Source organism: Motacilla alba, chromosome 3, assembly GCF_015832195.1.
Source record: "Motacilla alba alba isolate MOTALB_02 chromosome 3, Motacilla_alba_V1.0_pri, whole genome shotgun sequence".
Taxonomy (NCBI): Eukaryota; Metazoa; Chordata; class Aves; order Passeriformes; family Motacillidae; genus Motacilla; species Motacilla alba.
In genome coordinates, this window is record NC_052018.1 from 72,379,525 (window position 1) to 72,406,985 (window position 27,461).

Here is a 27,461-nt window from a genome sequence, read left to right on the forward strand (position 1 = left end):
AGCTGTTCCAACAAGCTTCACATCTCCTTACAACACAGAACAAATTCTGTCATTTAAGTTATCCTTATCTTTGTCTCCCCCTAAAATACTGAACTTTCATTTTGGAAGTGTAACTAACAATTGCCCTTTCTAATGGATGGACCTTAAAAGTAACAAAATAAAGTATTTAGCTACAGAAGACAATCAATGTTGCTCCAGAAACACCAGACTGCTGAAATCCAAATAGCACCCAAAGGAAGTTTTGGTAAAGATTTCATGGAAAGGCCTTAAGAAGCATGGAATCAAAACAAACACGAGTTAACTGGAACAACCAGTAGCTTTTCAGTGTCCATGCTCATTTGGCTCACTCTTACATGGTTTTGTTTTTAAAAACCAAACAATCAAGCTACCAAACCACTATTCCAAAGTGCTTATTTGGAGATCCCTACGGAGATATACAAGATGAGTGTGTAATGCTTGCCTGGGACAAAACTTCAGAAAAGTACTATTTTCATTCCAAAGCAGGTAATTTTGAAACATTAAGAGGTTTTACTGGACAGAAAAATTATTGTGCAGTTCCACTATCCACTAATAATCCATAAGGATACAGAAAAAGATTTATGTCCAATAAATGTTTGGAGAACACCTACTTCCAGTTCAGAGTGAGTAAGATATTGCTTTTTCCAAATTCCTTCTGGATGAAAGATATATTTATATTAATCCATTAATTTATGAATTAAATGAGTATTTTACTTACAGCCAATAAGTTTATTCTACAAAAAGAAATGTTTTCTTCAGCACATATTGACTAATAAAATAGCCTGTATAACCTTCTTAATAAGAACTCTAATATTTATTTATAAAATGGTAAATTCTAATATTCATCCCAAGGTAGAATGGTACATAAAAATCCTGTAATAACAAATAAGATTAAAAAATTAGGATATGGTGGATAGGCAAAAGGCCACAGAAGTCTTGTGTTGGTAGCAATGTGAATTCTCTTATGAATATTGTCCATTTCACTCTGTACCATGAAGTTCATTTGCTAACTTTAGATGATTTAATTTTCTTTATGTCACGGCTTTGCAGAATCAAGGTCCCATTTCTGAATTTTCCAACTTGTCCTGCAGGCCAAATGCTAGGCACTGATTTCTTCCTTTTGGCCTTCCTGAAACAGGGAGAGGAAAAACAAAAATTAAAAGAAACAGCAGAAACACAGGTAAACGCTAATGTGGTGAAAAAGTCACCTATTTATGCAGAGTTTGGTATTATAGAGTATCAAACCATAGCATGTAAAGACTTCAGAACATTTTTCCTTCATAGACATGCAAAATTTACAGCACATTACAGCATGATTTACATTTTTAAATGTTTAGAAAAACAAAGATTTTTGGATAGAGAAGGAAGACAGAGTACAGAGGGAACCTGCTGCACTAGGATTAGGAAATGTCAGCTCACTTTCAAGCCTCTGTATACTGTAGCTTATGCTTTGCAGAAATTATCTCTTAGGGCAAATGCTCTGAACAAGTGGTGTCTCATGAGTCTGCACACAGGGATTTTCATCCCTCTGACCTCCAGCTGCAGTCTTAAGACATGTTGGGGCAAAACTGACATACTTTCAAGTAAAGCTGAGGAACTGAAGCCTCTGGAACAGCTAGGCACAGAGCAGTGTCACCATTTTTTGAGGAGCTCAGCACGTGAAGAATTCTGTTGCACTGTGATGTGCATGATTTCTGGAGTAAGACTGTGCAATTACCCAGGGGAGATACACTAGGGAGACCATGTTAAAAACACCTCACCTCTCCTTCTGTTCTTTCTGCTTCTTCTTCTTCTTAATAGAATCACCTTTATGTTCCTGTTTTTAAAGACAGGTATTTTAATGGAAAAGGAACAGAACATGTTGGTTAAACAACCACCTGCACAAAGAACATTCAGTAAATAGCCTTTGCTTCACAGAGCAGCAGGCACTTAAAGCAAGCTGGGAGACCTTCTGATAGAACAAGTGATGCAACACATTATGAAGCCACTGCCAGGAGTGCCCAGAGCCCTTCCTAATGCCTTAGGGAAAGTACAGCCCTCTCAGGACCAACGTGCTGTCCTTGCCACGTGCAAAGGAGAAGCTTCCTTCTCAGGCATGTGACAGATCCCAGATGGACTCACTACCAGGCAGGTGCGTCCTGTCACCCACCTGAGGGCAGCTGTCAAATAGCAGGGCTCAGCTGTGACTGGTCATGCACTTTGAGCCACATGACAGAGCAGGAGAAGTAGGTCCCTGGGAGAGAGGGTGGCAGGAAACCAGCAGATAGAGCAATTACCAGCCTCACCAGCCTGCTCCCACCTACATGGGAAGGCTCCATAGGGAGGCAGAGAGTAGGCTTAGAGCCAGATGGGCTGTGCTAGAGGATGGATGCAACAGAAGCCTCACCCTTGCTTTAAATAATGAGTAGGATCCTAGATGGAATTGTGCTGATAAAAAAGTAGTTGAAGATCCTGCTCTCTATGGTTAGACAACATGCAACAAACTTTAATTGGGGACCTATCTGTTTCCTCTTAAGAGGAAAGGATAAAAAAAACCACTGCTTATTTTGTGTCATCAGTCTATCAGCCTGGAAGGGTGAGGCAGTGAAACCCACCACAACACAAGCCTAACTCCGTGCCTTCATACTGCACACAACCAGCTTTTACCAATGAGAATAATCCTGTAGGAGCCAGGAGCCCAATCCACAGGGAGCAGCAGGTGTCAATCTCAGGCACTCCTCCTGCACCTGAGGCGTTATCATCTGTCAGGCCCTTTTAAAGAGGGCTGCTGCCTTTTTATACAGTAAATTTCTTACAAACCTTTTCCTTATCAGCATCTTTCACTGCTTTTTTCTCTTTCAGTTTCTCTTGGTAAGTCCTGTAGTTCATGTGTGTCTTTTTGGGGGGCTGCAACAAAGATTGGGAGGGATATTGCTGATTAAATTTTCAAATAGGTTCAAAAATTATTCACACACTTGCACAGACAGCATTCACGTGGTGGTGGCAAAACATTAGAAATGCTTATTTTGTTTTGGGTGAAAGAAATGGACTTAAGAGACGTCAGGTAGTCACAAATTGTTTCTTTCTTGGTGAGGACAGCAGAGAGAGACAATACTGTTCTGTTATCAGTCCTACAAGGTTTACACACACACTCTGAGCAAAAAGAACCTACCCACTTCCTAAAAAACACCTAAAATATTATTTTTTCTTTAGTTATGATGAACTAAAAACTTTTCTCCATCTTTATCTCACTGTGAGAATGAAGATTTAAAAAGCGACTCCACTCTCCAACTATTTATTTTGAATAAATATTTATTCTGAATAAAAATTAGTAAATGTTGTTTTTCAGCCTGAGCAGTCATATTTCATCTGTAAGACTTTCCTGATAACACAACCATACTAATTTTCCAATCATCTACAGAAAACAGACAAGACAGAACAGATGATGTAAAAGTAAGGATGAAGTGGGAGAAGGGTCAGGGCTGGGGATTTTGTGTTTTAAAAGAGTAATACCAAAACTCCTCATGTTCTTTACTGCTTTTCTGCATTGTAACAGCTGGGTGACCTACAGCACAAACCAAGGGACAATTACCTTGGCTCCCAGCATGATAGCACGCTCCTGTTCCCAAACACGTTGCTCCTGCTTCTTGTAGCCAGTGATTCCAAACTTGTGCACTTCCAGGCGAGCCTAGAACATTACAGAAAATTGCAGGCATTTCATAATGTCCAACCTTCTGTAAAGCAATGCCTGGCAGAGTGCAACCAAGTCATACTCCTGAGGAAATCCTGGCTAATAGTGGAAATTGGCATGCTATAATATAAAACTGAGTTCAGAGTTATACTGCAGAGCAGTTAACCACTGTCCAACTAATCTGTGGATGGTGAGGACTGTCAGGATTTCCTCCATGTAAAAAATGAGCACTTAACCACTGAAAAACATGGACGGACAGATGGTGGTTTGACTACACACATAGGTAGAGTTAACACTATACAAGCATACCTTGGCAAAACCACTAATGAATCCATAATCTTTTTTAAATCAGTGATTAAATCCCCACCCTTCTTAGCAGAACAGAGCTCCATGCAGAATCTCCAGAGAGAGATTTCATTGGATCATAACACATCCCCGAGCAGCGATTAGGCACACAAAACAACTTGCACAGATCTGTAAACAAATTAGTAGCTAAGGTGACCAATGTAAGAACAGATGAGAATAAAAAGACAAATGGAAAAAGCCATTTCTGTTTCAAAAACAGATGCCAATACACCTTTTTTTTTCCCCTTCCCACCTGAGATGTCAGAGATTTAACACCACAGGGCAGAAAGAGCTATGTTAAACATTATGGGAATTCAAGCACCTTTACACATCCCCCTCAAATTCTCACTGGAAGATCAGAAAGAAAGGCCATGAAGTTGAAACACACCTCTCTCCACATGGAGCAGCTGACTGCAGCCAGCCTGTTCCTCCTCTGGTGTGGCATGTAGCCAGCATTACCTATTAGGAAATCCTCACCCACAAGAGAAATTTCCTATTAGGAAATCCTCACCCACAATCCTCACCTAGCCATTTCTGGAAAGGTTTCCCATCGATCCCACCATAGCTTTCTAAGGTATACATGTACACATAACTGTACACTAAACTAATGACATTAGTCTGATCCTACTGACTTACCTTTTCAAAGTTAAATTCTTGTCTGACTGCATTTTTCTCTTCACTCACTATTTGGGTCTATAAACAAAACAAAACATTTCAAATTAATATGACAAGGAACACCAGTTTAAATGCTGACTGGGATAGCTTTCTGAAAAGCAGTGAAATGTAAAGTCAGTTGTATGGAATAATACACAGGTTTACAGCAGCATTTTTTTCTAGCTTTATTACAAGGATCTGTTAAAAGAGGCAGTTTCAATGGCATTTTTCTAGGTAAGTAAGAGAAAAACTGCCACATGTGAGCTATGTATCACTCATATGTCCATTTCCAAACCCATACCCAACAGCTAATGTAGGATAGCTCATGAATTTTAGCTCACTGTCATTTTGTTTGAGACAGTGCAGTGGTAACAGTGCATGTACTCACAGCTGGGGCAATATATAGAACAAGCTTAATTCCTAACTCATGGACATATATTAGTGCCCATATCCAGCTTCACTAATGCCAGAGAAACAGCTCCAAAGGGTGCACTATTAGCAATGGCAGAACCCACTGAATGCAAGCTGAAGAAAGGACTTGTTCAAAATGAGCTCAGAGAAAAGTACATCTTCTCTACTCTACGATTTACACAGACACCATCAGCAGTTCTCAGTTTGGAGGGCCACTCTCCAGGGGGAACACACTATATCCTAGGAAGAAAACGAAGCACGAAATCTCCAGGGAGAGAGTTCCATGCTAGCTTGTTACAGGAGTGTCCCACATGGGAAATTGTGGAGCAGTTACAAATCTCCCAGGGTTATTTTAGACTATCTGCTTTCTGATTTCAGGGAGGATGCGCTGAGCCACCTCTCTGCATGGAAGCTCTGCCTACTCCCAAGCATGCTGATGCAGGCAGGCAAACTGCCTGTATCTGTTCAACCTTCCTACCCTGTTCACCTTCCCTGTTTGCTCCCAAAGGTACAATCCACTCAGAGGAAACAGGAGTACTATATAAACATTACAGCTGAACTGAAATACATTTCATGCATTTCCGTTTCAGTCTCCAGGACCTCAGGGCACAGTAAGTCACAGGTTCAGGCCCAAGGGTTACACCAGGGCTTCCCTCTGCATCCACCACAGCCAAACTCCTCTCAGCTCTGCAAGGCTTCTACAGGGAATTGCAATTTCAACCACAAATACGGTTATCATCAGAGCATTTTGCCAACAAGTGTAACACCAGTATTTTCAGGTAAAAAAACTCCAGATTAAAAAAAAAAACTTAAGAAAATTTTTAGAGGAAAACATGCTGGAAAAAGCACAAAAGTTTATGGATTCAAACAACTGCTTGAGTCTCTTGAAGTCCCCAATTCCAAGCAATCAAGCCCCCAATATCAGTAAGTCTCTCTGAATTCAAGACAGCCATATGTTGGCCCATCAGAGCTTATTTTAGAATGGGCTTCTGATGTTATGGACATAAAGACAACTCAAGGAAAACAATCAGAGAAGCTATAAAATCTGGAGACAAATCAACCCCTCTGCTCAGCTTCCAGCCAAACCTATCCAGACCTCCCTGTTGAAGGAACTCAGCTACAATTTTTGGTACTGCAAAGCAGTTCAGCAGCGACAAACCAAACCAGAGGACTGAGATCTAATGCTGCCATGCCTTCCCCCACTGACTACCCAACACCGATCCTCCAAGAACAAATGCTGCTTGTCAATGGCCCAGCGCTGCTGTGATGCCAGAGACGAGAAGCAAGTTTTGGCACCCCACATCCACAGCTACTGACAGGAATGGAGCAGCACACAAAACTCGTGGGCATTGAAGGAACCAAGAGGCTTAGCCTTCCATCTCTTTCACTTCTTGGCGTAACATCAGGCCTGTCAGCAAATCAATTTAGTTTGCTGAAATGCGCCTATTTCAAACATAAGATTCTTATCCAGAGATCTGAAATTGAAAAAATTGGTCTTCAAGTCCTGCCCCTCCCCTGCTTCATCCTGCCCCTGTTTCCAGCAGCCCCACTGAGAATCAGCAGGACCAGATGCCATCGGGCTGAGCACGCGGATGGCCAAAGCATCCGGACTTCCAGGCAGCCGTACCAGCAAGCGAGGCAAACCAGGCACGGCAGGGGGCTGGCACCGCGTCCCGGGAGCGCACCCGGCCCCACGGCGCCCACCCTCCGGCAAGGGGCGGCTCGGGGCCAGCGGGGTCCGCTCCCGCCCGGCTCTACCTGTGCTCGGCCGGCGGGCGCTGCCGAGGGGCCGTGCCGCTCCTTCCTCTTCCTCCCGCGGAACACCACCACCTCCACGGCCGGCGTGGCGGCGGGGGGCGGCGGGGCAGTGCCGGCGGCGCTCAGCTCGGCCCGCAACTCCCCGAAGAAGCCGCGGGCCCCGCGCCGCCCGCCCGCCGCCGGCTGCGGCTCCCGTCTCTCCTCCTCCTCCTCTTCTTCCTCCGCTGACGGCGGCACCGCTCTCGCTTCGCCGTCCTCCGCAGCACGCCGGGCGCCGCCGGGCTCCTCACCTGTGCCGAGCACATGCCGTGGGTCAGCTCCGCGCCGCCGCCACTCCGCTCCAGAGCGCCCACGCCCGGCCCCCTCCCCGGTCCCCAGGGAGGACCGTGCTGCCGGCGCAGCGCCCGGCCCGGCCCCGCGCACCCACCCAGGTCGTAGAGGGCGCCGAGCACCGCCTCCAGCCGGCGGCGCGGCTCCCGCGGTCCCATGGCTGCCGCGGCGGACGGGCGGGCCGGCGTGTGACCCCCGGCGGCTGCCGTCTCACCCGACATGGCGCCGCCCATGGCGCGGTGCCCCCGCCTTCCGCCGCCTCACCGCGCCAGGCAGCCGGGCCGGGGCGGCGCGGGGCCATGGGCGCCGCGGGAGGCGGCGGCGGGCGGCAGGGCAGCGCGACGGGGTAGGGCGGGCGAGCGGGGCGCGGGGCGGCGCGGCGGAGCTCGCAGGACCATGGCGACAGCGGCGGCGGCGGCGCCCGGGCGGGCGCGGCGAGGGGCGCCCATGTACTCGGTAGGCGGCAGCGGCGGCGGGAGCGGTGCCGCGGAGAAGGGGCTGGTCGCCTCACCCGCGCTGCGGCAGTGCCGCTCTCTCTGAAGGGGAATGATGGCGCTTGGCGCAGTCTGCCCCTCCATCCCTTACCCCCGGTTCGTGTCCCCGGGGAAGGGGAACCGCGCTCCGGAGGGAGGGACGAGGCCTTTCCCGGGCCCCGGCGGGACCGGTCGTTTTCTCTCACCAGTTCACCTTCCCGCGCGCCGTTCTCTGCCTCGGCTGCTCCTTCATTGTCTGTCGTGTCAGTCGCGACAGCCAGAGCTCCCGATCCCGAGCGCCGCGGCTCCCCTCAGAGCTGCTGCGGAAGGCCCGCCGGGGTCGGGGCGGTGGGAAGTGTCCCCTCCTCACGGAGACAGTGTCCCGGAGCGGCTCTCTGCGGGGACAGGTGCCCGGGCACCGGGCGCTCCGCAGGGCTTCAGCCCCGCAGCAGCCTGTCCTGCCAGCCAAGGGGAACTCGGCGCTGGGAGGTTGTCCTGGGCATGGAGTGGCCGAAGCGGGTTTCCCCGTGTTTCATAGTGAAAATTACTTTATTGGCTTGTTCGTTCCCTGCAGCTCCTTCGCCAGCCTCAGACAAGGAGGTTTAGGTGTGGGGTGCTAAACCCCACCTCTCTACAAGCGTTCGGAGGAGGGGACTAGGGAGAGAGGGAAACAGCTCCTTGTTTCGGCAGAGATTCCCTAACTTCTCTTCTGTGTCTTGTCTGTATGCTGGTATCCCAAGGGCATCGCGAGCACCATCCTTACATCGCATATCCTAGTTACATGGAAGCAGAGGAGTTCCAGGCTCCTGCTGTTTTGCTTCACCGCTGTCACAGTAACAGTGCATGCCTCTGAATCTTCTGATGTCCGGGTTTCCAGCAGCGTGTTTTCTAAGCGTGTTCTCTACCAGCTGGCAATTGAAGCTGGAACAACAGCTTGGCTGTAATGTGTAAAAGCACAGTTACAAGTCTTTAGTATTTGGTAAAGTATGTGGTTTGGCTCCCTCAGTGCTCCTTCAGAACAGGGCATGAAAATAACTATTGCCATGGAGAGAATTCAGTTGCACATCAAGTGTGAAGACTTCAGACGAAGAGCAGAGGCAGAGAGGTGATGTTTCAGTGGGCCATGGCCCTAGCAAAACTCTGCTCACCCCGGAGTTGTTCTGGGGAACAGCTGTAGCAGCATGGTGACTGCTGATGTGGCTGATCGTGCCCGCGCTGAGTGCTGCCTTTCTTTGTCTGGATTTCATGTAGTTGCAGATTGCAGGATTTTAACTTTTTGTAACTGACATAAACATTGCTTAGATGTTCTGAGCAATGACTTGTCACATACTGATCTGAGTAGGTGATACTTTTTAGAGTCATTTTCTGCTTCTATTCTGAGCTTTTTTTGCCATTATACAACATAAGGGATTTATTGCTGTTTTATTTTAATCAAGGGGATTGATATAAGGTGTCAACAGCAACAGATGGCTGATAGAAACTATTTGCAGTCATCTTAACAGATCTTAGCTTACTCAGCTCTTGCAAAATACTAACCAGTTGAAAGCTGTGAAAGAAGAGCGGTTGAAAGCTGTAATGCTAAATCATACAGGACAAAAACCCCTAAAAGTTTTAATACCTGTATGGGATTGTTTTGAAAGTCTCTGCTGAGTTTGTTCTGCAGTTACTATGAGGTAATTCTCTAAACTGCAGCTGTGGAAAGAAACATTATACAATCTGCTAAATGCAGTTATAGTAGAGGGATGGTCTCCAAATTTGCCTGTTCTGTGTGGGTGAGAAAACTTGAGAAGGTCAAACATTATAGTGGGATTTGTATCCTCCAGTAAAACAAAACTGACTTTTGATACAGATGAGGCTTTGAGGGATTTTTCTTTTTTTCGTTCTTAAGTGGGGATATTGCTGATTTGAGTTGTTATGTTTTGTTCCACCAAATTACCTTGTGGTGATGAATGGACAGGAGCTAAAGGTTTGCTCTCTACAAATGTCAGCTGCTCTGACAGAGTTGCTGATGTGGCTCTGGTTGGCTGGCTGGCAGTGAAACCCGACTCCCTCTCCCAAGGTTGAAAACCCAGCTGCCGCTGTTGGGCATTTTGCTTATCTATTGCTGGTGTTCCCCTGTGTGTTTGCTGGCCGGGCTTTCCACTCAGCACCAGAAAAGGTCACTGAAGGAGCTCATGAAGCATGTTTTATCCTTCATTATCAGTTTGGTTCTGCACGGGTCAGATATAGAAAGAGGAAGTGGAATGAATGAAAAGATTGCCAGTGCTACCCTTTAAGTGGAACTTAAAGTGGAGGAAGACATAAGCATTTTTAATTTTAATATCTTCTAATAAATATGCTTGGTCATAACTAATACTTTTTTTATTTAACAGAGGCTTACTCCAGCTGTCTTTACTTACCTGGTGCCTGTTGCTGCTGGTTTGAAGCTTGGAGAAATACAGTTTCACTCTTGGGAAGACTGAGGGGTCATTCTTACAAACTGTAGTGATATAGGAGATAATAGACATCTCTCACCAGTGCAAGGGTCTGCTGGCTCAAAGGGAAGACTTCTGTCTGAATTTTTTGCAGCAGGATGGATCCCAAATTATTTCTTCATGTCCTGGGGTTTTTCCTGCTTAGCTGTAGTACTGATTACTCAGAGGCTGTGCTCTCTTTTTACCTACGTGTGCACTGTATTGCATTCATGTGGCTGACAGTGAGGTGATTTGGGTTGTTTTTTTTATTTGCTCCTGCCTGGTAATGTTTCATGTACCTTACATCCAAGCTTTGTGAAAGCCACAAGTCACCAAGGCCCCAGATACAACTTTCAAGTAGCAGGGATTATTTTCTGTGTGTTGATGATTGGGTTTTTATAATGTCAATCATGGCATTGTCTTAATGAAGCTGTGAGAGTTGGAATCAAAAGTCTTTTAGTTAATACCTATTAATCATGGAGAGGCTGGAGGCAAGACACTTCAGCTTTAAAAGCCCGTGTCTTCTCTCAGTTTCTTCCTGCTGTGTGGAATTAAATCACGAGGCATAGAGTGATTTGAAGATCTGTGCAGTTGAAGGGGTTAGGGTAAGGGGTTTTTTGGGGGGGGAAGTAGAATTAAGTAACATGGGTGATTTGGGGATCTTTGCAATTGAAAGGAATTAAAGTGAGGGGTTTTTTTGGGGTGGGAGGATGTGTGGTTTTGTTTGTTTATTTTGCTTTTTAGTTTCTTTCTGGATCACTCTTGCAACCAGGTGGTATTGGTTCCTGCAGTCACAGAGTATAGCATGCCGACATTATTGAAAGCTAAGGAGAAACCCCGAATGTTGCAGAAGTAGTGCATATCATTATTTTGGTGCTGTAGCCAAGCAGGTCACCAAATAGCTTGAGACAGTGTCTCATTCTTTATTTGTATGTTCCTAGCAGAAAGAGCTCACATCAAAGAAAAGGGATGAGTTTGAGGATATCTTGGAGGAAAGACGGTTGTCCAGTGACTTGAGATACGCCATGAAATGTTACACCCCGGTGATCTACAAGGGACTTTCACCTTGCAAGCCAAACGCTATCAAAAGCGCTGTTCTCCAGTCAGAGCAAGTTCAATATGTTATCAAGCAGGTGAGTCTGGACAAGGAGCTCTAAGATGAGGTGGATTGAACGCAGCCATGCTTTGTGTGGCAGCAAGGAAAAAGAGATTGCTGCTGACCTTGTTCAAATGGTAATTGTAGTTTGGAAGATCATCCAGTAAATAAATAACTCTTTTTGGCAGGAAAAAAAATACTGGAGTTGCCACTAAAACTGTCAGGTTCATAAAACAGTGTTTTGATTTTGCATATACAACACTTCATCATTAATTTATCCAGTGTGCCTGACTTCTTCTTTTTTCTCTTTCTCATACTCCACAGAACAACATTGTGAAAGACATTAGCATTCTCCTTAGCAGACAATTTTGTACTTTGAGGGTGTCTTGTAGGAATTTTGTATGTTAATGATAGCATTTATGAACAAGTCCTAAATGCTACTTTCACTAAAATGAGAGTTCTGTTTCACAGATAATTCTTTGAATTAGAAATACTGTTTAAGATGTAATCATATTTTTTGTTCTAACATGGAGGGCAGCTACTATTTTAAAACAAATAAAGTATTTTATGGTTAGGCTGGCTGATACTTTGCACTGTGTTTAAGTGCTTGAAATATGTGTGTGTGTTAATTAGCAGGGTAACTAATTTCAGTAGCCATTGAAAAATAATTGCAAGCTTGTAGAAATACATAAGATGTTTTGGTTAGTGGTAAGTGACAGGCTACTGTAAATTTTTTCTATTTGTTTCTTTTAATGGCTGGTATTACCTGTGATACATCAAAACGTGTTATAATGTGACAAAGTAAAGTATGTCACTCTACACCACAAAGTAGTTCTGTTTCCATTATGGATTGCTAAGTAGTATGAAAGCCAAAAAAATCTTTCAACTCCAGACACTAAAAAAATTTACTAAAAGAAATACTTTACAGAGAATTTGATAGAAAGATGTTTGTGTGATGTTTTCTTCTGAAGTGCTTTTTTGATAGAAAATTATTTTGATGGATATTTTCTGGCTGCACCAAGTGGTTGAAGGGAGTTAGCAGACCTGCCATTGCAGCCTGGTTACCAGTTTTGCACTAGAGGTTACTGGAAGTTTCTAACTGAGAGTGTCCTGGGCAATGTGCCCAGCACTCTGCGATTAGGGTCCCTCCTGCCTGGGCAAGGTTTGCACAGCTTTACACAGGCGTACTTGAATTTGTTCTTGTGCCAAATTGTTGTGGTTACTAAAGTTCAGTGTGGGAAGTTCAGGTCATTTGTTTGTTTTAGGTTGCTATATGTGACTGGTCTGGGGTTTTGGTTTCTGATTTTGGGAAGTTCTTAGTTCTTTAGTGGATTTGCCCTTAAATCCTACAAGTGAACTGTATGGTAAGCCTCTTGCTGGCGATTGAGAACAAAATCTCTTCCTGCTGAATAACAAGAGGAATTTTTTGGCTTCCTAAGCAAGACTGATTTTTTCAAGCTTAAGTGGAAGCAGTTTTTGGTTTCTTTAGGTGGCTAAAATAATCAGTTTAAACTACATGTGGAAATATGTAGCATAATGGGTAATGCATTTAAGAAAACACATTTGACCTAGCAGATGTGATAGTAAGGTATATGGAGGTAGATTGGAGGAGATGAATTTTCTCATATGTCACAAAATGGAAATAATAGGTAAGCAGCGCTGGCTTCCAAATGGAGATGTGCTTTTTTGGAGGCTTTTTCTTCTGCTGTTCCTTTCCTTTTCTCCTCTGTGTTGAGTAAAAGTCATGTTCCTTATTCCATAACAGTAAAAGGCTTAACTTTTCAATTAAATATTTCTATTTAATTTCAAATTATTTAATTCAAAGATTCAAATACCAAATTGGAGGGATGGCCATTATTTAAGTCTATTTCAAGGAACTTCAAAAGGGAATGTGCATGGCAACAGAAGGAAGATCATTGATATGCACAGTTGGTAGAGTCAGTGCTTTGTATGCAATTCAGCTCTCCATTGCCAAAGGAATGCATCACAAAGAAATGGAAGTGTGATAGGCTGAGGTTCTTTGTAAACTCTAACCCAAATGCACTTAAAATATTTACATTTTGACTGTCTCTACAAACCTAGGCTTCATTTTACTGCTGAAAGAAAAATGCAGAGTCTTTTTCAGACTGATAATATAGGAAATATGCCTTGAACCTAAATATCCGCTGAATATGCTGCCAGTTAAAACATTCATATGGGAGGAGGATTTTGTGTTTGGGGGGAGAACTGTTGTACATCCTCCCCCCGCCATTAACATCTAAGGTTATTTTGGTTTTTAAGCAGCTTTAACTTGGCTTTGTTGGCTGGCACCAAACAGATTCTGTATGACTAGATCCATGTAAAACAAAATCTTGTGGACTAGTAGTTCTCCCATAGTATCTGTGGTACATTGCAACAGTGTGCATGGGCAAGGAGAAGGGAACAACTTGTCACTGCTGTTTTGTTTCTCCTTAGTTAGCAAAAGAAATGGGAGAATCACCTGATATTATTCAAGAAGAAGCCACGGAAATCCTGGATGAGATGGGCCACCGTATGCAACTAGGAGCTGTCAGATTTTTTGCCTTCACTCTGAGCAAAATATTTAAACAGCTTTTCCAGAGAGTTTGTGTTAATGAAGAAGGAATGCAGAGAGTGAGTACTGGTGGGAAGAAAAAGTTAAAATGTTTTCAGACCAATTACTTGGACAAGAGCTCTAATCACAAATAAACAAATGTGAAAAATACCCTCTAAAAAAAAAAAAAAAAAGACTGCACTCACTTTTGTTTATTAGTGCATTTCTTAGTAAATGTAGGAGGAAAGACAGATGATATGTAAGTATTTTAGAGGCCAGCAGCTGTCAGGATTTTTTTGTATATTTCCAAATGCTTCCTATGATAAGAAATACTATGTGCCTGTGAGTATGTTTCTATCTGATATTATAAAATAACAATGCATTTAGCTGCATTGGGGGTCACGATATAATATTACATGGCTGTTCAGCAAAACCCTCTTACAACTAAGTGTTGTGAAACACTGTGCACCTCTGAGGCAGGAGATGCTTTAGGTTTTCCTCAGTTTCCAGGAACCATTGTCTCCCTATTTCATTTCAGGATATTGCTGTTCTGGAGGGTGTAGTGCATTCCCTGGAAGTCAGCAATGTCAGTCCTGACAGCCCCTATTTGGTTTCCCACCTCCATCAAAAGGGATTGGAATTAGACTATCCCATGATGGGGTGCCCCTAGTTTTTGCATCCTGTGATGCTTGTGAGCTTCAGGTTGCTACTCTGGAAACACCTGCTCCAAATTTCCAATGGGTTCTGTGCTGAAAGACGTATTGATTGTGTGGACAGAGAAACAACTCTCAGGCAATGGGGTTTTGTTTGCCTTAAGCCCTGTGCAGGTCTATATTTGCAAATTTCAACAGTCAGTAAATATTGGGACAATATTGTTTGCACTGTTCTTTTCCAGTTGCAACACGCCATTCAGGAGCATCCTGTGGTGCTGCTGCCCAGCCACCGAAGCTACGTAGACTTTTTGATGCTGTCTTATTTGCTATACACGTATGACTTGGCCTTGCCTGTCATTGCAGCAGGAATAGGCAAGTATGTTTTTAACAATGTCTTCAGGATTCAGAGAATTGGTAGCATTCTCTGGTAGCTGCAACTATAAGAAGTTTAACTTCTGCTCCAAATATATCTTGTTAAATCCTTCTTGGGTAAGTTGCTTATAGTGTCTGAAAGCTTCTCATTGGTGCTAGTCCTGTCAAAGGTGTTTTTTTTTTCTTAGCAAGTTCACCCAGAAGTACCCCATCTGTAGACCAGAGGCTGGAGAAAAGATAAGGGTTGTGAAGAATATGTGAAGAATACTTCTATTTGCTTTCATAGCCTGGTAACAGGGAAGAACTTGCCCAGGTGCTGCTGTGGGTGCAGAACTTTTGGTGATACTTCATACATAGTTTAAAGTGTAATCACAGCAGCCAGATACGAAGTACCAGACACCTCATGCTTGTTTCTGATGTGACTGATTCCTTTGAAGTATTGGCAGAACTTTGTGACATGCTGAGAATAGAGCTGGCAGGGAAGTGATATGGCAAATCAGAGGTCAGGATTTTGGGCATACTTCATCTGTAAAGCAGATGAAGCCAGTATATTTGTAGGAAACAATTCTTGAGGGCTTGAACAGTAAATGTCTTCCAAGTTAATGTGCCTTTTTAAAATCTGGATGCTGTCAGCACTTAACTTAGAAACCTGATCTTGGAAGTCACGAGTATCAAACAGGTCTTCTAAGCAAGCAGAAAACCGCCTTAGGTCTGGTGCAGCACTGTTGCCTTACCAGGCACAGGTAAGGTAAGCTAGCAGAGATGTTGGAACTTACTGCTTTACTGTAGTCTGCTTTTCCAGTCAAGAAGTTGCAAGACTAATAGGAGCTGTGAGAACGTGCTTGCTATGGAAGATGAGATTTCCCTGGGCTTTGAGTTTGCTGCATCTGGGTGATGCAGGTTAGATTCACAAGTCCATGTTTCACAGCTGTCTTGATCAAGGTGTTGCAGTTTGCCTGTTGTGTGTTATTCAGAATCTGCTCACATGTTGTTATGGGTATTGATGTAATCCTTTGCTGACTTGAATTAGAGTATTTTTGAGTTTTGGACCTCAAAATAGTATCTTAAGATACTATTAGTTTAGCTTACAAGGATTTTTTTTAAATGATTAACATTTTTTGAATGTTTTGGGTGCTTCAGGGTCAAAGTTCTCCTAAAGAATTAGGGGCTTGTAGCTTGATGCTGCCTGCGTGTATGTATTATTTTAAATTCCTCTGGAGAAAATACAGTTCTCTATGGTTTTAGTTGTATTTCATAATTGCATATCATGTTTGAGATTCACAAGATGTGGTTTACAAAGTCACTCTCAAATGAGCACTTACGCTCAGAGGAGAGACTGTCCTGATACAGGTGGTAAGTGCCTTTGCTTTTTTAGTTATCTCTTGGCTTCAAGCGTACAGAGAGATCTGTGGGGATTAGCTAAGGGAAGGTAAACAGTTGCCAGTGCATCTTCATACAGTACATTAGCAGGAATCTAGCTGGTGTTGGGATGATGTTTCTGGCACCTGTGACATCTTCAGGGCAGTCATTGTCAGTGTTGTAACTAGAAATGTGAATTTATTTGACTGAGTGAATATCAGTTCTCCAGTGTTTCATGGATTGAGGTGGCAAGGAGGTTGGAATGGCACGTTGCCAGCTTATGTGTGGACTTGTTTTAAATGCTTTCGTAAGAACTCTGTTAGCATTAAGTGCTTTTTCCTACTTTTGACAAGTTAAGCATTGAGTATCATTGCTTAAAACTGAAAAACAGTAGAATAATTTTAGCTGGTTTGGTGTACATCCCCCAAAATGATGAGTCAGGATCATAGATGGTCCAATGTAGTTTGATTGGCTGCCTAATTTCTGTGTCTTCTGGAATATGTTCAGTAGGAGCTGCTTTTTTCTAAAGATGAGTGAGACAATGCTCTCCAGAAACTTAGTCTTTATTATGGCTGAACTCTGGCCATCTAAATTATGAAAATAAATTATTCTCTAAGTGAATGCAGCTTAAGAAAAATGGAAAGCATATTCTAATACGCCATTCTTGTCTGTTTAAGTCTTGCTAGACAATTTGAAAGCAAATAGATATGTTGGCAACAAAGGAATCCTTGAAAGAGATCTTCTGTATTCTGCTGGCTGGAATTCTGTGGTTGATTCTGCTGGCTGATAGAAAATTTTGTGGTTGATTCTGCTGGCTGAAATGAATCAGTAAATTTTGTGTGTGTGGTTTTATTTCTTCTTTGATTGTTTTTCAGATTTCCTAGGAATGAAAATAGTCGGTGAGCTGCTACGAAGGGCAGGTGCCTTTTTTATGCGACGTTCCTTCGGTGGGAACAGACTGTACTGGGCAGTGTTTGCTGAATATGTAAAAACAATGTTAAGGGTAAATAACTTGCTGAGCTCTCAAAATGTATACTTAAGAAATACTGTGGTGGAACAATTCTTGTGAGATATGCAGGATGTCATGGCTGTGTGACTGAAAGTCTTCATGGTGATCTGAGTAAGTGCTTTTTACCTCAGATTTGCTGTAGCTGAAGACGATGTGTGCACTCTATTGTTATTACACAGTTCAGTAAGTGATACATTACTGCTTATCAGTTACTTTGGATTGTGTGACCATATCTCATGACAGACACAATATTTTCCTTAATTAAACTATATAGTCTGGCAAATACAATGGATGGATTGAAGATGACTGAAGTTAGATATGTTTGTCTTTCATTAAAAAAAAAAACTTACTTACATTTGAAGTACTTAAAACTGTGGACAATAAAGAAGTAATGTTTCCTCTCACTAGCTTTTTGTTTGTTTTATTTTTGAAGAGTGGCTATGCCCCAATTGAATTTTTCCTTGAGGGGACTAGAAGCCGCACTGCCAAGACTCTGACTCCAAAATTTGGTATGTTTATTTAAGATTTGGAACTTCTAATATTATTAGTGTTTTCATTGGTGGCTATGTGCTTTGTAAGTTCTTTGGATAGAAAGGGGTGTTAAAGTAGAGGGAAATTGGGGAAGTCTGTCAGAGTATGGAAAACACCATGGCTGGGTTCCAAGGCCATACAAAGAACAGCAATGCATTTCACTTGCACTCTACTGCTTCTGCTCCCTTTGCCCCATTGTGTACTAAATTCAATAACTCTTCACCATTTTCTTCCTAGACAATAGGCATCCCCTGGCCAGCTGGGAAATATTGTAGTGCTAACTGTGAAAGTAATGGGGAATCTTTGGAAGGAAAATGCTGTGCAAGCACAGAGCAGTGCTGCTGAAAAGAGCACAAACAGCTGTCCAAGAGTGTTGCTTCCATTTACTCTGTTTTAAGGCTTGGGCAATGTCTTTTGCTTCTGCTTCCTTGAAGAGAGAACAGGCACAGTGCATACCTATTAGTAGTTTCTTAAATACAACGATAGACTTTTCAAAATTAAATTGCAGTTGCTTTTCCCTCTTTGAAAGAGACAGGTGATTCATGGTTTCTTTCCTAATTGGCAGGTCTTCTCAGCATTGTGATGGAGCCCTTTTTCAAACGTGAAGTCTTTGACACGTACCTTGTTCCCATCAGCATCAGCTATGAGAGGATATTAGAAGAATCTCTCTATGCATATGAACTCCTAGGAGTCCCAAAGCCCAAAGAATCTACATCTGTATGTAAATTCCTTAAGAACAGAACATAAGTGGATGTGTACACACCCTGTAGCACCAGAATTTAAGCTTTCCTGTTCCCATTTTATAGGGGTTGTTAAAAGCCAGGAGAATCCTCAGTGACAATTTTGGTACCATACATATCTACGTTGGCCAGCCAGTATCCCTTAGAACCTTGGCATCTGGGAGGATCAATCGGTGCCCGTACAATTTGGTTCCCAGGTACCATATCTTTTTCTGTGGTGTATGCACAGGAAAAACATTTAGTCTACACCTATGTGAACTAAGATATTCTCTTGTACTTTGTTTTCATCTTCTCTCACCTCCCACCATCTGACTGTTCAGACTGCTGAACCTGTTTGGTCTGAGCAGAGGCTTATTGTGCTTGTGACTGGGTGTTTCTGAAGTGAATTGTTCCTTGTGGCTTTCCCTGTGTTGAGAAGATGCCACTTTAAATTTTAACGGTGATGCATGAACCAGGCAAAACTCTGATTTCTGAGAATATGGTGCTTTTGCCACTTAAAATTTTCACCTTCCGCTCACTTCTTGCAAGCTGTTAAGTGACTGTATGTCAGGGAGAGCTGTAGCTGTGACTGGATAGTGTTGCTTTTGTAATTTTTTCTGTAAAACATAATGCTTTTGAATTTTGTTTGAAGACAGCAAATATACAGCATCAGTACAGAGGTCTGTGCTTTAGGTACTGTCATGCAGCTACTGATGCTTTGCTCTATACTTCTGTTTTACATAGCACATAGAATTACCCTGCAGATGTTAGGTGCTGTAAAGTTACAGATCTGGGAGCAATATGAAAGCAATAAAGAGGGGTGTTATTTAAATTAGACTTTTTGAGCTCTTTACCTTAAATTGCATTGTTTTTTTCAGGCATCTTCCCCAAAAGCCATCTGAGGATATCCAAGAATTTGTCAGTGACGTAGCTTATAAAATGGAGCTCCTGCAAATAGAAAACATGGTTTTGAGCCCATGGGTGCTAGTTGCTGCTGTCCTGCTCCAAAATTTGCCAGCTATGGAATTTGAGCTTCTCATAGAAAAGACTCTGTGGCTTAAAGGCTTAACACAGACTTTTGGAGGATTCATTGAATGGCCTGGTATGCAGAGAAAGTGTTATTTCTGTTCATCTTGTTGCTTATGAAAGATAAATTATATTTCTGTGGAAGCAATGTACAGTGACAGCCTTATGGAATTCTTAGAATTATAAGTGGATTTTAGGATATGCTAAAAATCATGCTGAAACCTGACAGGTTTTGACTTAACCTGTTGAAGATAATACTTTGAAAAACAGGTGGAAACAGAACAGACATTTTACTGTTGTATCATGAAGGGAGGGAAATTATCATGTGAGAAGGAAATTATAAGGTACTTTATCAGAGTACTAGTGTGTCTTTCTGAACTGTGTGAAAGTCACAGGCAGTTGCCTGATCTGCACCACTTAACTCTGTGTAATGCTACATTTCCTGCTTGGTACTGACTACAGTATAAGTTGTTACTGGTGCAAAGAACTAGCAGAAACAAATGGGTGGAGGAAATCAAAACTCTCAGTTGTCTGTTTATTTTTATATTTCATTTTATCTCCAGAAACAATGATGACTTTTGAAGGGAAGGCTTCTTTGGTGGTTTTATTAATATACTTATATACACACCCCCTTTTATATCTGTATATATGTATAGTGTATATATTGGCTGCTGAAAGATTGATTGTGCTGTGCTTTCAAACTTTGTTTGAAACTTCTCTCTGTGAGCCAGAGTGACACAGGCAGTTTTAGAGCCTCAGGATGTAAGTGGTAAAGCCAGCAAAGAACAGTATTGTGTAATGCACGTGGCTAAGGTGCATATGTGCTGTAGATAGATTTAAGCCAAGGATCTTTGCTTTTGTAGTCCTGTGTATAATCAAGGATCCCTCTCACTACTCCAATAAAGAAATAGGAGCAGGCTACTGCTATAAAAGAGGTCTGTCACCTCTGGGGAAAAAAACACTTCTTTCAGGGATCAGCACTTCAGGGAACACAGACAAGGTCTGCTTCTGCCAAACTGGTAAAAGCAAGAATTTCATGGCAATACTTAAACAACATTTTGAATCTTACTACACAGTAAACTGTAAAACATACCACATCCAGATTTGCTGATTTATTTTGTTTATTTTCTTAGCAACAGTTAGTAAGCATTTGCTTTAGTAGTCATGTAGTCAGGGAATACCAAATAGGCAAGGTCATGAAATGGAGGAGTGACGACAGCAGAGTGGATTTTGTTGGAGTGTGCTGTCTGTGCTCAAGGCATCAGTTGCATGCTGGGTTTGTTATTTTGGTTTGGATTGTCAGTTTGAAAGAAGAAATACATTTTAAAGGCCAATTTGCTGATGCCAGCAACTGCATGTATGCTCTCCGTTCTTCAGTCTCCAAACAGCTGGTTATTTCTGCCCTTGTCATGCTGGCTGGTCGTTACAGGCAGAACATTTGCAAAATTTTATATTCAAAACAGGAAGTGTAAAAATTACTTGCACAGAGTTCTGCTTCCTATTGCATTGAGAAACTTGGGAGCTTTAGCAAAACTCGAACGAAGTAGGTTGAGGTAGTAAATAAGATGCAAGGAGACTCTACATGAAACCTGTATAAAAGGAAAAGAATATGATGTTTTTTTTCTGTCAGAGGCTATATTGATTTGATATGCCTATGGTGCTGTGAACATAAAAAGTGTACTGCAGCATTCAAGATGAAGTTTTTATTGCTTGCTTGTCAAATTGTTTCCAGTTTGATGCAGGGAATGTTTCTCATTGAGTAGGTATGTAATGTAACTATATTTATGCTAAGAATTTTTATAAATTTATTTTGGGATGAGGCCTCGCTTATGTATGAGAGTTGATGAAAAAGTTTATAAAGAGATTTATACCTCTGATTCAAAACTTGTGTCAGAAATGCTTAGGCAGAAGCATAGTCTCCGTTTCCTTACTAATGAATGTTTCCATCAAACAGATAAATCCTTTTTCTGTTTGGAGGCTCATGATATTTGTTCCAGAGACAAAGGAACAATTACAATTTGCAGTTGTTAGTAAGTGGAAGAATTTGAAGCGTTTTAATTATAGAAATGTCTGAAATTTCTTCTCTCCGTATCATTCTCATACCATGCCTAGTTTGCCAGTTCCTGGTATGGATTCTATTGAACAGTTCTCTAACTCAAAGTTTGGTGTAGTGTCTGAAATACTGGTGCATTTTGGGCTGTTTAATAGAGTTATGCTCCCTTTTGCAACTTCCTAGACAACCTGTGTGCCAAAAAAGCAGTCCTGTCTGGCCTCACCCTGCATTCCAACATCGCTCGCCTTGTCGATGGCCACGTGGTCCTGAATGACAAGGGAGTGGAAGATGGAGCCGTAGGGGATATCGTCTTCAGGCACGCGCTGGCCGTGCTCATGTGTGCCACGTACAGGAACCAGCTGCTGAACGTCTTCGTGCGCCCGGCCCTGGTGGCAGTCGCCTTGCAGATGGCACCCAGCTTCAGAAAAGGTACGCTGGGACTCTGAGAAGCTGCTGGTTTTGCTCCTTGTGCCATCGGCTGGGATAGGAGCACCAGGTTTCTGTGACTCCAAGACTGTTACACTTGGGATAAGGTGGATGTGTTGGGAGGGCAGGGGGATATTTTACTTGCCTTTTTATTTGTTTGTTTACCCTTTGATCCTTTTGTAGGATTTGATTGTGGCATTTAGTGCACGATCTGAGAAGGTGCAAGCCCCTGCTCTTTCCTTTTCTTAACAGTTGAATCAAGTGCTTTGCTGTTCTGTTGGGGTTTCTGTCATTTTATGTATGCTTCAAATGTCAAGTCTGTATTTTATTTGAAGGAGGTACTCTTAAATAAGGAGTAAATGGCTCCTCCCTTCCATTTACAATATTTTTTCAGAGGAAGTCTATAGCTGCTTCAACTTCTTGAGAGATGTTTTTTCTGATGAGTTCATCTTCTTTCCTGGCATTTCATTGAAGGTAAAAACATCCCTTATACAAAAATAGTGATAATAATGCAACTGACTAAAATAGCATCTGATTCCAGGGCTCTGCTAAACAAGTGCTTTGTGAAAAACACCTAAAGGGATATCACCTTGATCTGTCAGTGGGAGGGAGAACTACAGAGGGGGTCATTATGTTGATTGCAAAATATTGTCTGAATCCACAGGGTTGCCAATGCAATTTTTTTTCTCCATTCCAGTAAAAAAATTAAAATCACGAAATTGCCCAATTCTGACCTAATAAGATGAACTGTAGCACAAGGTTGGCTTTTTCACATAAAGCTACCAGTCTTCCAGCACAGATCTGAAAATCTGTGTTAAAACAGTCTTTTCAATGAAGTGTAAATGCTGTCAGGGGTGCAGCCTGTGAAGGTTTTTGAAGTGAGAGCTTTCCTAATTGCATGATAGTTTCCCTCTTAGAGTCTTTGGAAGCTTTACTTGCATCCTTTTTTGCTTGAAAAGAGTTTCCCCTCATTTTACCTCCTGCCCCATACAGGCATCAGTCAGACAAAGCCGGTGTTGTTCCTGCACACTGCCTTATTCCAGGGCTCAGTGTGCCTGTGGGCACCCCTAGCACAGCTGGATACAGCCAAGCTGGGAAAACTGCAGGCAGCCCTTGGCTCTCTGCAGGACTTGCTCTGTCAGTTTGTACACAAACTTGCTGGGTCAGAGCTGGCTCTGGTCCAGCCCACTTGAAATGCAGGTGAAAACAAGTTTCTCAGTTAAAAAGCTGGTTCAGCATCACACCCAATATAAATTGGTATGTGTAGTTTTTAATTGGATTTTAAACTGATTACATGTTATTTTTATCAATGCTGAGGACAAATACATGATGGTGATAGTTATGATCTTTCCTGCATTAAAAAAGAGCTAAGTATAATTTTCAAAAGAATGTTCAAGACTTGCAAATGTATTAAAATCTCCTCGATTTTTATATAGATGAGAATTGGGCCTTTTTTAAAGGCTGACTGGCATAGTTAAGTTTTATTTGTTGACTATTCTTGCCTCTTGCAGCTTTCTTGAAATAGCAGAAAGTAGCAGGGAGCAGGAAGGTGGCTGGCTATGACTGACTTTGCTGGAGTCAGATGAAAGAGTTGCTGTGATGCTAAGGGATCTTTTAGCCACCCCCTCACTGCTTTATTCATTCTGTCATGTCCTTGTCCCATCCCTTTGTGTAATCTGTCCCCCTTTTGCCCATATTGGCAGTAAAATTTTAACCTTGACATTTCCATACTTTGTAACTTTTCGGCCATTTGTTTTCTGTTTGGTAGAGGGCAGGTCATTGATCTGTATTATCATTTATTGCAAACATTGGACATGAGATAAAGGCCGACCTTTAGTTTAAAAATAGATAAATAAATAAAAAACACCCACAGGAAAAAGACCTAAACTGGACAACCTGACCCTGTTTTGACAAAATCCTGAGGGAGCTCAGGCTGGCTGTTGCAATAGGAGCTGTAGACACTTTCTTTGTGCCAAGGTGTGTTGTGCATTGAGGAACTGCTGTGTTTAGAGACATGTTCCCTCTGCCTTTTTATATGGGTATTTTTGGTTCAAGTCTCTTGACAACTGAGCTCAGAAATGAAAGTTGTGCCCTGTTGTGGTTTCTGTTGTTGATTTTGTGGGAAATGGTAGCTGCACTTCTGTAAATGTTAGAATTTTAGTTATGCATTTCTTGTCCAGGATTTTGAGGAAGGATGTTTTCTACTCACAAAATGTGATGCCATTCAAACGAGTCAACAGGAGATATACCCTACTGACAAAGGAAGTGGTACAGTGTCTTTCTTGTCAGCTATGTTCAGACCTTTTGTGGAAGGTTATCAGGTATGTTGTCCTTCAGAAAATTATCTCGTTTTTTCCTGTGTTTTGTAGGGAAAGTAAGAGAGCTGCGTTACTTCTGTGTAAATAGGCTGAGAAATGCAAAAGTTAAGAAACAGCAGTAATAAATTTTAAACACCACCCTCCCCCAAGGATCCCAATTTTAGCTTTTGGCTCAGATTTGTCCAATTTACCAAAGCAGTAACAACTATGTAATGTGATGGCTCATTGTGGGTTTATAAGATTCATAGGGAGTGTGCTGCTACCAGGTTCATTGTTCTTTTTTATGAGGAGCTCTTGCTTAATTAATTTTATGTGGGCTGTCCTGCCAGGTGTGGAAATGAGTTTGCATCTCCTATCTGATAGCTTTTATGGGAGTCATTAATTCCACCCATTTCTCTTTAAATTCTTCTGGTTTTTCCAAGGTTTTATAAGATTAAACATTTACATTCCTGTAGTGAGTAATTCATACAAATCCAGAAGGCTAAAATGTCAGTTAAGTCAGTATAAGATTGGTGAGACTGTAGGTGTTTAACATAGTGGAATCTAGTTAGTGATTTGATGTGTGAAGTGGGTGGAACTGTACTGATGTGCCCATTTTTTCTCATCTTCAGAACAGGTATTGCTTTAAAAAAGTTGAACTGTTTTTGGTTGTAAGAACAAGAATGTAAAATTAATGTCTAAGGTAGCTATTATAGAAATATGGAGTCTTATTTTAATATTGGGATTCTCTTACCTGTAAAACAGTAATAAAACTTTCAGATGCCCTATGCAATGGTACCTTTTGAGTTCCTCTCCTATGCTTTTCAAAGTGGAACAGTATTACTTACAAGGACTCGTCTGTTTATAACTCATTACAAGCTGACAATCTAAAAGAAAGGAATGCTCATTTTCTTGAAAATGTTAAGTTAATTTTCAGATACCTCTCAAAGGAAATGAAAGAAGCATTTACTGAGAAGCAGTTTATCCCCGGAGTCCGCAACTTTGTTTTTCAACTTCTCGAGAAGGGTGTGTATAGCTGTTACTCAACATGATTTTACAAGAGTAGCCTGTTAATTGAAAATTATAAAAATTTTAATTGTGTTTCTACCTTCTCCATAGGGAGTACGCAATGTTATGAAGCGCTGTCTTCTGACATGCAGAAAAATGCCTTATCAGCTCTTGTGCAACTGGGTGCAGTGAAGAAGAAGAAAATGTAAGTAATGTTAGATATCTGGTGTACAGAAATCTTAGTGGCAATTCTTAATGTCTGAGCTCCTAGTAGAACAGCAGAACCCCAACTGCCTGAGCACCAGAGGTTGACTGGATTTACTGGAGTCATGGAGAAAACCCAGTAGTTCCTCTCTGTACATGATGTGGAAGTGCAATGGCATGCCCTCATAGTGGAGACTCCTGTGGGACCTCCTAACAACAAAATTCATTAACTCACTATTAGGCTGCTTCTGATTCCCTTTACCTTTTGTTTTTCAACTTTCCTCCCAAGGCTCTGATAAGAAAAGAGCAGCACTGCTTATTTATAATAGTGTGTGCTACAGTAAGCCTTGTGAGGCATTGTAAGCAATAACCAGGAATACTGGTTATTTTGGGGGATTTCAGCGCTGAACTCATCTCAAAGCAATTTAACTGAAAGCTTAATCATTCGAGTCTTTTTACACAGTTCATGGTTTATAGGCCTAAGATTAAAATGCACCTGTTGCTGTATTATGTGTTATTCTGTTATCAAATGAATTTGTGTTGTGGTGCTCCTTACTCTGTTTAAAAGTATGATCATGGAAGTCTCCAATAAAACAAGTCCCTGCAGTGTCTTGAGTGTTTCACAGAACATAGTTGGCAGCTGATGGCCTGAGCTATTTCCTTATGCCTCTGTTGATGAAATGAATAGGTTAAGATAAATGTCTATAGCTAAATTCCCCTTTCAAGTAAAACAAATAAATTGAGTGCAACAGAATTTGGGGACTGTGAACAAGAGAAAAGGTAAAGAAACTGTGACTTTTCTAGAGTAGAAGTCTGACATGTCCTTAAATTTGTTATGTATGCTGGTATGATGAAAAATATTATGTAATTATGAAAATGTTTAATTCTGATTATTTGTGTAGAAATTACTGGAATAAGGAATATTTGTTGAGTAAACTTTTTTTTTTTGTAATTGTAGGCCCAGTGGTTTCACTTACAGTGTAAATCAAGAGGCTGTTAGTAAAATCCTGGACATGTTTGGTAAGTGTTCTGTTATTAATGTGAAGAGAGCTTCTCAAGTTACAAATTACTTTGGACAGTGCATATATGTTAGATGTAGTGATTTTAGCTAGTAATTCCATAGACTTAACTGCATAAAAATCTTAATAATATTTTTTTACAATGCTTTTTCTGGTGTCATTAGCTGCAGCTTTGAATCTCCCTTATTTCACATACTTTGCAATCCAGTGGCTGAGGGCAGTAAAGTAAGAAGTAGTTTATTGGCGTGGTGTTTACAGCATGTTGATCAGAAATATTTAGTGTGGGTTTTTTTGTTAGATGCCCGGATACCTGTACAGAAACCTGTGGCTGCACGACTCTAAACGGTCCCTGATGCTGTGAGTGGATGTAAACTCCTGCTGAGACCATGGACCACTGCCCCACTGGAGCAGGGATAGGAGCAGACAAGGTTCCCCTCCTGCCCAGCCAGCCTGCAAGTGTGGGAGGCACAGAGGAGTTTCTTCAGCTGGACGGCTCTCCATTACCACTTAGGAATTGCTGCTGAGGGGCTTGGAGGTGTATGTACATCCTCACCGTCTTTTGTTTTTTAAAACAAATTTAAAATTGTCTCTTTTTTTAATAAATATTGAAAGAGATGTGCACAGCAATGGCTACCTAAACACATTTTTCTAGACTTGTAACAAGGAATGTGATTGGTTTCAAATATTTCATGGATGTGAAAATGTAACAAGGAATTAAAAGACTTACCATTAAAATGAATATTTAGAAAAAAATGTTGCTGCCTGGCTAAATGTATGGCAAGGCCCTCCTGAATGAAGAGCACAAATCAAACATTGGGCAATAACCAGAACTGATAAATATGCTGGGTTTTGTGTTTTGGTATTTTGTGTTTGGGTTGGTTTTGGTTTTGTTGGGGGTTTTTTGTTGTTTTTTTTTAAGGCAGCTTGGCATTATTTTAATTACTTAATGAATGTTATATTTAAACATTGAATTAAAGCACCGTCGCTTACGTGTCTGTCGTCTCTTCCCCCCGTCTCACCGCTGAC

The 27,461-nt window shown here is 41.9% G+C and overlaps 2 protein-coding genes across 3 annotated transcripts; one reads left to right on the top strand and one right to left on the bottom strand.

Annotated features, from left to right (window-relative positions):
- Positions 1 to 109: 109 nt before the first annotated feature.
- C3H1orf131 (chromosome 3 C1orf131 homolog) lies at positions 110 to 7,458 on the bottom strand. Its single transcript, XM_038130308.1, has 7 exons — positions 7,284 to 7,458; positions 6,857 to 7,146; positions 4,670 to 4,726; positions 3,590 to 3,685; positions 2,818 to 2,904; positions 1,779 to 1,834; positions 110 to 1,147 (listed from the first exon to the last, which is right to left on the bottom strand). The coding sequence occupies exons 1-7, from the start codon at positions 7,417 to 7,419 to the stop codon at positions 1,018 to 1,020; spliced, it is 852 nt and encodes a 283-aa protein (XP_037986236.1). The 5' UTR covers positions 7,420 to 7,458; the 3' UTR covers positions 110 to 1,017.
- Positions 7,385 to 27,420, top strand: GNPAT (glyceronephosphate O-acyltransferase). Of its 2 annotated transcripts, none has more exons than XM_038130301.1 (16): positions 7,385 to 7,642; positions 11,054 to 11,245; positions 13,663 to 13,839; positions 14,655 to 14,784; positions 17,019 to 17,146; positions 17,586 to 17,661; positions 18,249 to 18,400; positions 18,490 to 18,620; positions 19,281 to 19,504; positions 21,665 to 21,910; positions 22,302 to 22,381; positions 24,088 to 24,228; positions 25,131 to 25,230; positions 25,324 to 25,417; positions 26,375 to 26,436; positions 26,734 to 27,420. In XM_038130301.1, the coding sequence occupies exons 1-16, from the start codon at positions 7,406 to 7,408 to the stop codon at positions 26,775 to 26,777; spliced, it is 2,214 nt and encodes a 737-aa protein (XP_037986229.1). In that variant the 5' UTR covers positions 7,385 to 7,405; the 3' UTR covers positions 26,778 to 27,420. The 2 variants fall into 2 exon arrangements, with proteins under 2 accessions (XP_037986229.1, XP_037986230.1); XM_038130302.1 differs by having other exon boundaries at positions 11,057 to 11,245.
- Positions 27,421 to 27,461: the final 41 nt, after the last annotated feature.

Bases quoted from the DNA above. Each gene is read 5' to 3' on its own strand.
- GNPAT (XM_038130301.1), top strand. From the start codon at position 7,406: ATGGCGCCGCCCATGGCGCGGTGCCCCCGCCTTCCGCCGCCTCACCGC. The intron at 7,643-11,053 runs GTAGGCGGCAGC...GTATGTTCCTAG, and splicing joins GAGGGGCGCCCATGTACTCG to CAGAAAGAGCTCACATCAAA. The intron at 13,840-14,654 runs GTGAGTACTGGT...GTTCTTTTCCAG, and splicing joins ATGAAGAAGGAATGCAGAGA to TTGCAACACGCCATTCAGGA.
- C3H1orf131 (XM_038130308.1), bottom strand. From the start codon at position 7,419: ATGGGCGGCGCCATGTCGGGTGAGACGGCAGCCGCCGGGGGTCACACG. The intron at 2,905-3,589 runs GTAATTGTCCCT...TCTTTGTTGCAG, and splicing joins CTATCATGCTGGGAGCCAAG to CCCCCCAAAAAGACACACAT. The intron at 1,148-1,778 runs GTGAGGTGTTTT...TCCCTGTTTCAG, and splicing joins CAGAAAGAACAGAAGGAGAG to GAAGGCCAAAAGGAAGAAAT.